The following is a 12,291-nucleotide window of genomic DNA, read 5'->3' on the forward strand; positions in this document are numbered from 1 at the left end:
GAATGCTCAAGGTCTCTTGTCTCAGTTCTAATAAAACATTTTGCAGCAATCGCACTGTTTTGAAGACCATAGCGATGAGAGGAAAAGAATGAGGAGGCCAGTGTTTTTAACATGGTACAGCATACAGAGGCTACAAACACTCATCCTGTTGTGTTCGAGAATGTGAAAGTAATGTACCCACAAACCACAAGATAAAACTTTTCATATTTTCTTAAAGACTACTTAAAAATGGGTTAAGTCTTAAAATGTGTATGGAATGAATTTCTTAAAGTTTGTGCACTTTATTCATTCACTGGCATACCTACCTAACACTGAATGTAAATGAATACTGAAATGTATATCGTAACTATAACTTACTATGATTCATTGTTATAATTGACCTATACATGTAAACATTTCATTTAATTCATTTTACAGGCCCCTATGTAACTTTTTAGTTAAAAGACAGGTTAACAGCTAGTTAATTCTTCTTCTTAATTGCTAGATTATGAGTTGGCAAATAAGCATCATTAGCCTACAGCATATGATGAGGCAACGGCAACCACAGCAACAGCTTTTCCCAGTGAGGACTCCTGACCTTAAAAATCAAGCTAATTTTCCAACTCTGCTATTAGTCACAGAGCAGCCGAGACATAAGTGAAGGCCTTATAAAGTGGGTTTAGAAGATAACATGTAGAAAGATCAAATATAAAAGGTGTAACAAGTTGCATTGTGTATGATGTTGCAATGCCACTTGTCTGGCTTTCTGATGGGCAGAGGTTAACGCCGTTCACAGACACAGCGTGCAGAGGGAGGCTGTTAAACAAACTAAGTGATTAGAAAGTAAACAAATGTCAGTCTGGTCACCGCATGCATACCCCAGGGAAAAGCCATTCACTTTTAGGCTTACATTCTAACTATATCCAAAAGTGAGAGTTTATGCTGTAAGCAAACACTACTGTTTGCAAAGTAAAGGGTATCGATGCTCCTTTTTGTATGTGTATGTGTTTAAAATACTTAATCTTTTCCTCAAACACACGGCTAAGTTTGTGATCACACGCCTCCTAGAAAAAGACAGTGAATCTCATTTAAATAAATCTTTAACAAGACAAAACAGATTACACACACTCGTTTTTAGTTTTGGTACTTTTGTTTTTATGCCTTCTATAAAAAGTACATCACTGAGGCAGTCATACAGTGGATTTAGACATTTTCTACAGTTCATAATTCATCTCAGATAGGACAACTTATATTTCTCTGAAAATCTATTTACACTGTACAGTATTTTAAAAGGAAAACCAGTTCAAAAAATAACCAACTTCCCTTTAAAGCTGGACTCATGCTTCGTTTTCATAGACATCTTATGATACAAAATATTGCGTTCTATTCTGTGATGCAAATATAGGCTATGAAAATGCTTGTATCCAGTCCGTTTGAGCAAATGATCCAACATTCAACCTTCTTTAATTTATTCCAGCATGCCAGAAACTTTCCAAACACGTTCCTAATAGAAATGTTATTCAGCCTCTCGGTCAATCACAACTTTATATAAAATAGCTTACATAGCTACACAGCAAAAGCCCTGATGTTTTAAATAACACCCACAGTGCTGAATCAACACCTGCAGTGTCAATAAAAGTCCAACACTTCTGAATTCATTTAACATAAGAGATTTTGCAGTGTAGTTGTATAATGGCAGTGCAAAGCTCTCTGCTAAAACCTTTGCATTGTTAAACCTCTAGGTAACAATTTTTTTTTCTTGTGTACATACATATTGCCCTTTCTGTCAACAAGTGTTGCTGGACAATGTCTGAGTAGTATTTCTACATGGGCAGTCTCGTTTTAAGGCAGTAGTGTCAGACTGAGTTTAGATCTGATTTATTTGGGGACTTCTGTGACATCCAGGTAGAGATCTTGGCCAGAAATAAATATGGTGCCATGGTTCCCGATGTCCATTTCAATTCATGAACAGTGCATTTGCATAGAAAATCAAAGGTGAATGCAATGCCATAAAAGGACTTGAACGTCACCCAAAGGTACATTTCGTACTCTTTAGAACGGGATAAGTTTAAACGGCTGCTGATCAGGTGTAAGCAAAAGTCTAATGCATTGAACGCTGCATTGCTTTGTATTTATCATTAAAACCGTAACAATACCAAGACTGGTGCAAGCACGGGAAGAGCCCTCAGGTACTGCACGCGCGTCCCCGAGCTTCTCGGGCTGTTCTCTAACCCGTACTCTCCATCATCCTCCTCATCCTCGTAATCATCGTTAAAGGCCCCGGATCCATCATTATCTACCACGGGCGGCATGCCGAAGCACAGCGTGTGCATGCTCACTTTGACGTATTCGCAAATGGTACGTTCAGCGCCGTCACAAATGCACGTGTCGAGCTGCTGTGCCTTGGGCAGGCGACGCATATGCGCGATGACGCCGCGGCACGCGTTCGTGCACGTGGCGCCGCTGAAAAGTTTCCCACAGTGCTGCAGGTAGTCACCCATCGCTGCACGGCACGGACCGTCGCGCTCGCACTGCCGCCGCGCCTCCGTGCAGCCCATACTGCTGGTCCGGGGCAGGCACGGCTCGATTGCGCGCTTGGTGTCTCTACACAAATGATCTTCTGCGCAGCTGCAGTCCTCCAGCGCAGGCCCGCTTTTAGTCTGGTTGAGTTGCACAAGTGATGCGATGCAGTGGCTGGGGCAAGAGCGCCGCCGGCCGCTCAACACTGGGTCGCACGCACGCACGTACTGTCCGTATGCATAGTGGCACTCAGGCTCTGCCTGGCAGTTCATAATAGCCTGCCAGCAGACGAGACGTCCCCTCGCGCGATTCGACGACGGACCCGCACACACATAAGTGCCGAAAAACAGGAGCGCGCAGGCGAGCGGCCAAGGGTTCGAGCCGGCGCCCCGGGATGACCGCGCGAGCCTCGCCATTGGCGTCAGGGCGAGAGCTGGCCAATCATGCGTCCATGTCAAGGGCTCAGAGTAGCTGTTCCGTTATGTTTTCAAATCATTTCGTGTTTCACGAGAAGTAATTCAACTCCGCTTTAAGTTATTGATCTTGCAGATGTCCGTTTTTTTTATTATTCAAAATGAATAAAACTGTTTAATAGATCCTTCCATTTGACCCAGATGTATTCACAGAGACGGTCAGCACTTCATGCAGCTCCTCTCTCCGTCACACTGTGTGTAAGCAGCAGGACTTGCTGGCTCGGTCCTCTCCTCTGTCCCGCTTCACCAAAGTGAGCTCGTCTAAGTTTGCGCGGTCTTTAGTAGTCACGACTCGTGCACTTGAGAAAAAAAAAAAACCTTCACGGAAGTGGGTTTCTCATCCTTCATTAAGTACGCGTGGGGAAAATAAACACTACAACAGTACAAAAACAAACAACAAAAGTGCAGCGCGTTAGACTCGCGTACCAGCTCCTCCGCTCGTCTTTATCCACTTTGAGTCTTGCTCAAGTTTCGAGTGTTCCTATTGGCCAGGGCTTGTGACATCATAACTGCAAACGTCACCGTGGGCGTTTGTAAGGGGCGGGGTCTAAGGCAGATAGGAGACAGAAAGGCGTGGCGTAGAGTGGGGTTGTTACTCTGTCACAGAAATGTACACAGTTTATAAATCATCCAGACCGCAGATTTTTTTTTTATTCTAAACCAAACTGTGGTGATTAGCAGAATTGGATAGTGCTTCCGGAACAATTCTGTCAATAAACACTCATGATTTATTTCAATATCCATCTAATAATAGCATGTGAAATTAGACATTGCTTTTACTAGACACATACAGTAGTGAATTTGAGCCAGTTGTTGTAGTTTTGGGCTTTCTAAAATTCCCAAGATGTCTAATTAGATCAGAAGGGAAAAAAGTAGATGTCATAGTCACAGGAGACATGGGCAACCATTTAACATTTCTTTGTGGCAAGGCAGATTTTCCTGTCTGCATCTGATAATCTGGCGCCTTCATGTATAAGGTTTAAAACTTTGCACTTCCATCTCTTGTGTACTAATCTCTCGTGTCATCATTCAAGTCCACAAGATCCCTAAAATTAGTTCTTTATTTGAAGAGTTTATAACGCTTATAATGCATGCTGTTAATTGTCCCTACTTTAAGAGATGAATAAGATTAGTAATAATAGTAATTTACAATGCGATTATTGTTTTTGACTTATTATTGTTTTGATTGTTTAATGAAGTTCTCAAATTGTAATTGTATGTAATTATCCTAATTCCAATTTAAACCCAAGAGCAGGTCATTTAACACACTCTTTACAATCGGGAACAGGTTTTTATATCTTTTAATTATTGTTTCTGTTTTTGAACTTTGCACTTTTCTTGAAAGTTTTGAACGACTATACAAATGACTTCTATTACAAATTTCCTACATATCACAGATTAAACATATGAATTATAATGTACATGCATATAGTGCATTTTTTGTTCAGATACAGTTAGTGGGTTGTACATTTGATAATCTGTACCGATTTAGCAGCTTTAATCAATTAAAAAAAAAAAAAAAACAAGGTCTTGGAAATCTTTTAAAAGTCCCACCCAAAAAATGTACCCTTGGCTGCAGTATATATATTCCGGTCTTTCCAGGTTATTTCAATTTTCAGATATGAAAGATCCAAATGGAAAAATATGTGTTCATGCAGGAAGGATGATTAAAAGTTCAAACTGATCCTTCCTGGCACAGTCCTCCACTTGGAATATCAATAAAGTAGATAAAAGGACAATTGAATGCAGCTTCTAAGAGAATCATCTCTATACCATGATATGTACTGTGGCCATGCATGCAAATGGAAAATGATGGTATGCCTACACTTGTGAAAAAATAATATTGTGCAAGTTCACACTTGAAAAAAGAACATTTGGATGCTGAAGTTTGCAAATTCAGCGAGTCCACTAGGTACAAAGGGGGTTTGTGTTTCAAACAGTGCTCTTGAGTCAGGAATGTACCTTCAGGCCAGTGTGCAATGATCTCTCCACCCAAAAACACAATGCACTCAATGTCAGTTACGGATGGCCAGATCTAAGACTGGCTGTGCCTTCTCCAGGTCACAGTGAGGTATGAAGGGAACACTATCCTCCTGAGTCAGTCAAAGAGTGAACCCTGAAGCCACATAATAAAGACAGCTGTCATGATTTCTTTCACAAAAAAATGGACTGAGGTCAGCACCTGAGTCTCATTTGACTCCAAATTTGTTCATTTCTGTAGTTTCTTTTTACATTATATTAACATTTACAGCTACTTTCGACCTACATACATATACATTTTTTCTTTATTTATATGCCAAACATTTATGTGACCAAACCAAACAGAGAGCACTTAAAGGACCCTACAGAGGACCCTACAAGAAATGCCATGAGACATCCACCATATATGAGCAGAAACAAATAAATGGTAATTGTAGAAAGTAACAACAACTGTAAAAACCATAACTAACACACACTCACACATACACACACACACACACAACAGATTTTATAGAAAAGGCACACAGCTATAGTTCTTCAAAAGTTTTACGTTTGTTTTTTTAATTGGAATAAAACGAACCCACTTGTTTCACTTGTATTAAAATAGATGTTCCTAATGAGAGACCCGTTAACAACTTCACATGGACCTAAAGGAGGACAAAAATGAGGGAGAGGGAAAAAAAGAAAACTTTCAACTAACCAAACTATTTTCTTTGGCAGGCTGAATTTACACACACCAGATGTGCTGAACAGCGGCGCGCTGCATGCCATTACTTTTTGATGGTGCCATTAAAGGCGCTTTTGTGCTTCTATAATGTAATTATGGGACAAACACAATGAAGTCACTGCAAACACAAGGCTCCCCTGACAACTGAGAGCTCTACTAGGAGGCAGTTAGCACAATTTGTTTATCATATGATTTTAGTGTGAAATGATCTCAAACAGATGGATAAATGGTTTCTCTAGAGATTCTTGAAATGAACAATTGGGATTGGACGAAGGATGTTTTTCTGAGCAAAAAATTTTAATTGCTATTTGAGTTATTCACTAAATTCAGGTTTCAACCACAGATACTGGTGTACTGTGACTTTCATTAGTCACTTATGAAGTCATGAACATCAAGATGTCAGGAAAAATGTCAGAGATGAATTCTCACTACATTGTCTATGCTACAATGTCCCTGGAGGCTCTCCACTGAGATGCTTAGTGATCTCACTTGAATGTTTAATTAGTGCTTCGGAAAAGCAGTCATAGATGTACATATGTACCATCTAAACAAATGCAAGAAACGGTTATCACTGAAGCTGGATGTTTATAAGGTGTCCAGTACGTTTTGTGTATGTGCTTCTACTGTAGGTGTGGGTGGAGGTGGTGTGTTTTAGAAAGGAAGTATCAAACTACAGGAAATAACTAGACAGGAACAATCCATTTATATGGATATGGAACTTCCTCTATAGGACCTTTAGGAAGCGAGATAATGGGAAGCGATAACTCAAACTCTGAACAAACTTAGAAATTAGTTTTTAACATCCCTAACATTTTGATAAGATCTCTGCATGCTGTTTCTTTAGTGTATCTAAGGTAACTATCATTATTTGCTAGTTATTCATTATATGTATTATTACATTATAATGCTGTTTTTTCCCACTTTTTATTAATTCCCAGAATTGACTGATTCTTTATAATTATTCATATAATTTAATTGCTTTTACAGCTACAAAGGTAATCAGTGGAACCTGCCATATTTCTAGGTGTTGAAATAAATAACGATTTATTCCCAATTTCCTTTCTTTCACAGCATTGCCTAGACTCTAATAAAAAACAGATTTTTCACAGATTTTTGCAGGCCAAATTTCTATTCCCTCAGCACCTCTGAAGGCAAACTATTCTCTTAGTTATTCTCAAAGTTATGATTTAACTGAACTTACGTTCAGTATTTTTCAATTCTCTGCCAGTTATGCTAGGAGTTATAATTTCTGTCTTTACAAGAACATTCATAGCCTCAAATATTAGTCCTGTAACCCCTATTATTCCAAATATGCTCAAATTACACAATATGTCCTTTGTTCAAGCGACTTGGATTTCACTTTTCAGGGGCTTCTCTGTGGGTTTGCCTTCTAGGTGACATATTATGTTTATTTTTTTTTTTCACACTACAGCAGCTGCCATCGGGTTTAGCACAGATCAGAACATAGCAACAGCTGTCATTAACACCATGATCCAGAGACAGACAGATGTCTCATCAATCATTGTAAATGCTCAGAGACAAATTGCCTGTGAAATTCAGTGCAACAGCTTTGGCTTATTGTTCAAGTTTGGAAAGTTAAAGCTCACTGATGAGATAACTGAGGGCTGTAGTCCAGAGTATTGCCAGACGTATACTTTTAACTTACTTAATTATAACATAATCTATGACTTCAGTAACTATTTTGTTAACAGTGGAAAGCTGTCAACAGAACGGAGCATCAGGTTATGAGTTCATTATGTAAAAAAGAGAGAGAGAAAGAAAAAAATACAGGGAAAATAATTGAAGATTGCATTGTATGAACTTTTATATTACTCATTTATTGCAGCTATTTTTTTTTTATTTGCTTGTTTGTTTGTTTATTAATAGTTACATTTACAAGTTAGTTGTAAAAACAGTAATAAACATTTAAAGTTAGCAATATAAAAAGGTAGCTTGTTAGGATGCTTGGACTAAACAGAACAGCTTCAGCCTTGACTGTGAGTGTTGACACTGGAGACTCCTTCCATAAATTTTAAATAAACATCCCTAAGCTCCAACATACTGTATCAATGTTTGCATTGTTTAAAAATCAGCATTTTTTTTTACTTGTTTATTATTAGATAAACTGAAGTATTCACCCTGCAAATCCTTATGAATTATGTGTTATTATTGAAAACTAGCACATTCTTTAAAAACTAGCACATGATACGTGATATGTGATAGAAAATTAATGAACACTTTCTAACCAATCAGTACTGAGAATTAAACAACACTGCTAGAAATTTGTTCACATCACAATGTAGGCTGGAGATGGAAACTCCCGCTTCCAACATCAACATCAATCTATCTTTCTTGAGAAACCACAGGTTGGTGTTTGTTCTGCCAATTGTTTTTTTTAAAACCTACACTAAAGTACATACACACATCAGCTGTCCCAACACATGGATTTCTATACTATGCATGAGATTATTTAAATAGGCCTAAGGGTCTGTCATCCAGCGTGTAGAAGCAGAACAGCATATAAACACCGGGCCAAAAAAGATAACCCCTTACAGACATGATATTAATCAGGCATACATGGAGTGTAGCAAGATTTTAGAGCATGAGACACAACAAACCACATCAATTAAAGAGAGAGAGTGCGAGAGAGAGAGTGCGAGAGAGAGAGAGAGAGAGAGAGAGAGAGAGAGAGGTGGCTGCAAGCATTCAACATCCCAGATCTGATACAAATCAGACATTTGTGCATTAATGGCTCATGGGGTTCAGATTACAACATCAAATCCATGTGTACAGTGCAGCCCTGGAATATCTTCATCTGGAGGAGGATGTTATCAGGTGATACACAAAATATGTGGCAATACTAAAAATGTGATTAATTGTGTTGAGGAAATGTTGAGTGTATAAAGCAAACTTTTGCAATTCTGTTTAATATCTTGGCAAACAGTGTTCATTTTTTACAGTATTTTGTTTGTAACTTGGGATGGGAATATAACAGAGTCTGTGTTTGCCAACAACTTTCAACATCTGTTAGCACACAAGCTCTTCTGTGCTGTGCTACAGGTATACAACACATCTTATCAAACCCTCTTCTGCTGTATCGTGGTGTTTTGATAAGCCAAATAAAAGGCACATTCAAATGACGACCGTCTGGAGATTGAAGCAAGGTTTTATAATAGAACATCATGCCTTAGACTCCTGTGACATTTAGGGTCATGCTTTAGAAATGTTCCTTATCAGCTGTCCAGAGCCCTGGCACCAGTTAAGACAGAATCCCCATTTTAAAATGATTAAGAAATTTGCCATGATGCAACTCCATGTGCTTGGACCAGTTAATGTGAAGACTGTGAATAAACATTATTATGGCCTTAAATATTAATTATAAAAATATAGATCTGAATACTGAACTGAAATATGTTTCTCAGAAGTAAAATTCGAGCATTTTTAAAAATTGTTAAAATTTTTATTAAAATGATAAAACGGAGAAAAATGCATTCCAATTCCCCTAAAAAAAATGACTCTATATTTAAAACTAATGTAAACATAAAAACATTGCTGCAAATAAATAAATAAATACTCTGAATAATTTATCTGTTGGAAACGTTTTGTTTTGATTAATGCTTTTTTATTAAGTCATTTAAGCTTTCTAAACCATTGTCTGCTCCCATCGGCACAGTGTCTGTAAGCATTCTTCTCTGTTTTGATGATGATCGACGTCAGAATAGGGGACTGTATACATTTTGTTGTGGTAAAAATCTAGGGAAATCGTGACTTTGTGGTTAACAACTTCAAGGTTGGGGGTACGATTCCTTTCTCCGCCCTGTGTGCCCAATGCTTTGGGGATTTCCTTTGGTTTCTCCCCCCGGTCTGAAGATTGGCATCTCTAAATTGTCGGTAGTGTGTGAATTGGCCTGAGAGGATGAGTGCAATTGTGCCTGAGATGTCCCTACAGTGTCCCCTGGCTTGTGACCTTGAGTCCTCTGTGATAGGATACTGTCTCCTTGTAACATGCGTAAAATATATGGTTCAGAAAATGGATGGATGGATGGATGGATGGATGGATGGATGGATGGATGGATTGAGCAATCCATTGATAATCAAAACCATATTTATTGCATAAGAAAATCAACATAGCTGGCAAGTTTCATATATCTTTAGGAAAACATTTAAAACAAACTACATTTACTGCTGCTTTTGGTAACTACTGTGAGCAGACAGTCAAGAAAAAGTTAGCAAGTAGCCTAAAAGAAAACCTAATTTTAGTCAAATGAATATGAATATGCAAAATATGTTTTCTTACAATCAAAGCTAAAGTCAAAGACATCCAAGTATATTGATGGCAGAAAAAGAAAATTACTGAAGGCAGACAGCCAAGACCAGAAAGTAACCTAAATGAAATGTAACTTTGTTGAAATAAAGTATGCTATGTTTTCTTAAAGTCAAAGTTAAAGATGTCAAAGCATATTGCTGGCAGAATTCTAACATTTGTTCAAGACGTGGTTAACAAGATGGTCATTTATGGAACACATACAGTACTGTGCAAAGTTTTAGGCAGGTGTGAAAAAATGCTGTAAACAAAGAATGCTTTCAAAAATGGAAGTTTTAAACATTTATTTTCATAAATGAACAAAATGAAGTGAATGAACAAAAAAAATCTAAATCAAATCAATATTTGGTGTGACCACGATTTGCCTTCAAAACAGCAGCAATTTTTCTAGGTACACTTGCACACAGTTTTTGAAGGAACTCGGCTGGTAGGTTGTTCCAAACATCTTGGAGAACTAACCACAGATCTTCTGTGGATGTAGGCTTTCTCACATCCTTCTGTCTCTTCATGTAATCCCAGACACACTCGATGATGTTGAGATCAGGGCTCTGTGGGGGCCGTGCCATCACTTCATGCTGGTTTGAAGGCAAAAGGTAGTAACACCAAATATTGATTTGATTTAGAATTTTCTTTTGTTTGCTCACTTTGCATTTTGTAAATTGACAGAAATAAACACTCATTATTTATATTTCTGAAAGCATTCTTTGTTTACAGCATTTTTTTTTTACACCTGCCTAAATCTTTTGCACAGTACTGTATATGGGACCTCCAATGTAAGAAATGAACTTTACATGAGGGTTTATATAATTTGCTGATGAAAAAGAGCATGTTTCTGAGACCGCTCCTTGGTCTTGCTGCATGATTCTCATGGTATTTATCACCCATCTGGCTCGATCCATTGCAGCTCGGGGGCCACTTTGACTGTGAGTAAACAGTATATTTGAAAAGCCGTCATTTCAGGCCTAAGCGGCAGCTGCCACAGGACGTGTTAGAATAACTGACTGACACAATGGTTTCTTCTTTAAATAAACAGATGTGGGTAGGTTGTTAAAACCTCAGAGAGCCATTTTTCCTCTGCTTCCATCTGTGTGCCAGGGTGCTTTTTTTTTCACATTCATATTTCCTTCTTCTAGAAATGAACGTCTGTTGGGACAGGAAGCGGTGTGTTCCAGCATTCTGATGAGACTGTCATTTCCACCAGACATCCCAGATAATAATAATTATGTCATTTGTTACAGCTCCAGCTCGCTCCTCTCTTCTCTCAGTCCAGCAAATCTTCCAGCATATTTTCTGAAAAACAGATGGAGAAGAAAGTGGATTAGATGGAAAACATATGAGTTAGCTTCTTGATTGAAGCTAGTTGGACCTCAGTTCTTTAATTATATTGGAAAGATATTTTGATGTTCTAATTACATATATCATTATCTGATTATTGGGAAATCTGCCCAGTTCAACATTACATGTGCTAACTATAAACAGGGAAATGTTTGTCTGTCCCATGTTTTTGGAATGTAAAAAAAAATGTAATGTTAAAATGTAACTTAATTAGTAAATCTACAAAATGTAAATGAACCTTCTGGCCTCCAGACCATATGAAGAAGACACATCTACTGTATAACTGGACTGTAAATACTAGTGTTGCTACAGCAGTAGCATTCCTGAGACCACTACTACAATTCCCAGTATAACAAGAAAGCAACGTAAATCATACACATTCCAGAAAATACACAATTTTTGGATTCAGACTAAGATTTTGTCATAACACAAACCTCTTATAAATGCAGTGCACATATAAATATCACACTTTCTCATGTCATCACATTACAGTGAGATCAGCAACACCACAGTTACCATGGATTAAGAAGTTTATTTGTTGGGCTGTTTTCTAGCTCACTGGTCATATATTTTCCTCCATGTGAAATAAAGGACAGAACAAAACTATATAACCGAAACAAGATGTACGAGTGTGATGGTTAATGGCCTGCTAGACTGCATGGACGGTATAACTAGGGTCATGTTTAGGGAAAAACAATACAATATCACAGGATTAGTTTGCAGATTTTCATTCTTTATTTATTTTCCATTGCTTTTCTATGACTATGATTATTATTGTTACATGATTTTTGTTATTTCTAAAAGCCAAACCTTTGAAAACATTCCCACGTGTGACATAAACCCATTTTTAAAATGTTATAAACTAGACCCAGCTGTGTTGCTTCGAATAAATAGCACTGTTTAACAATACAAAGGTGGCATCGCATCTACTAATGAGCTATTTTATAAATTTA

At 37.9% G+C, this 12,291-nt stretch overlaps 1 protein-coding gene across 1 annotated transcript; it reads right to left on the bottom strand.

Annotated features, from left to right (window-relative positions):
* Positions 1-1,110: 1,110 nt before the first annotated feature.
* Positions 1,111-3,409, bottom strand: gas1a (growth arrest-specific 1a). Its single transcript, XM_060883801.1, has one exon. The coding sequence runs from the start codon at positions 2,913-2,915 to the stop codon at positions 2,118-2,120; it is 798 nt and encodes a 265-aa protein (XP_060739784.1). The 5' UTR covers positions 2,916-3,409; the 3' UTR covers positions 1,111-2,117.
* Between the last annotated feature and the right edge of the window lie 8,882 nt (positions 3,410-12,291).

The sequence above is a fragment of the Tachysurus vachellii genome, chromosome 12 (genome assembly GCF_030014155.1).
Source record: "Tachysurus vachellii isolate PV-2020 chromosome 12, HZAU_Pvac_v1, whole genome shotgun sequence".
Taxonomy (NCBI): domain Eukaryota; kingdom Metazoa; phylum Chordata; class Actinopteri; order Siluriformes; family Bagridae; genus Tachysurus; species Tachysurus vachellii.

Bases quoted from the DNA above. Each gene is read 5' to 3' on its own strand.
- gas1a (XM_060883801.1), bottom strand. From the start codon at position 2,915: ATGGCGAGGCTCGCGCGGTCATCCCGGGGCGCCGGCTCGAACCCTTGG.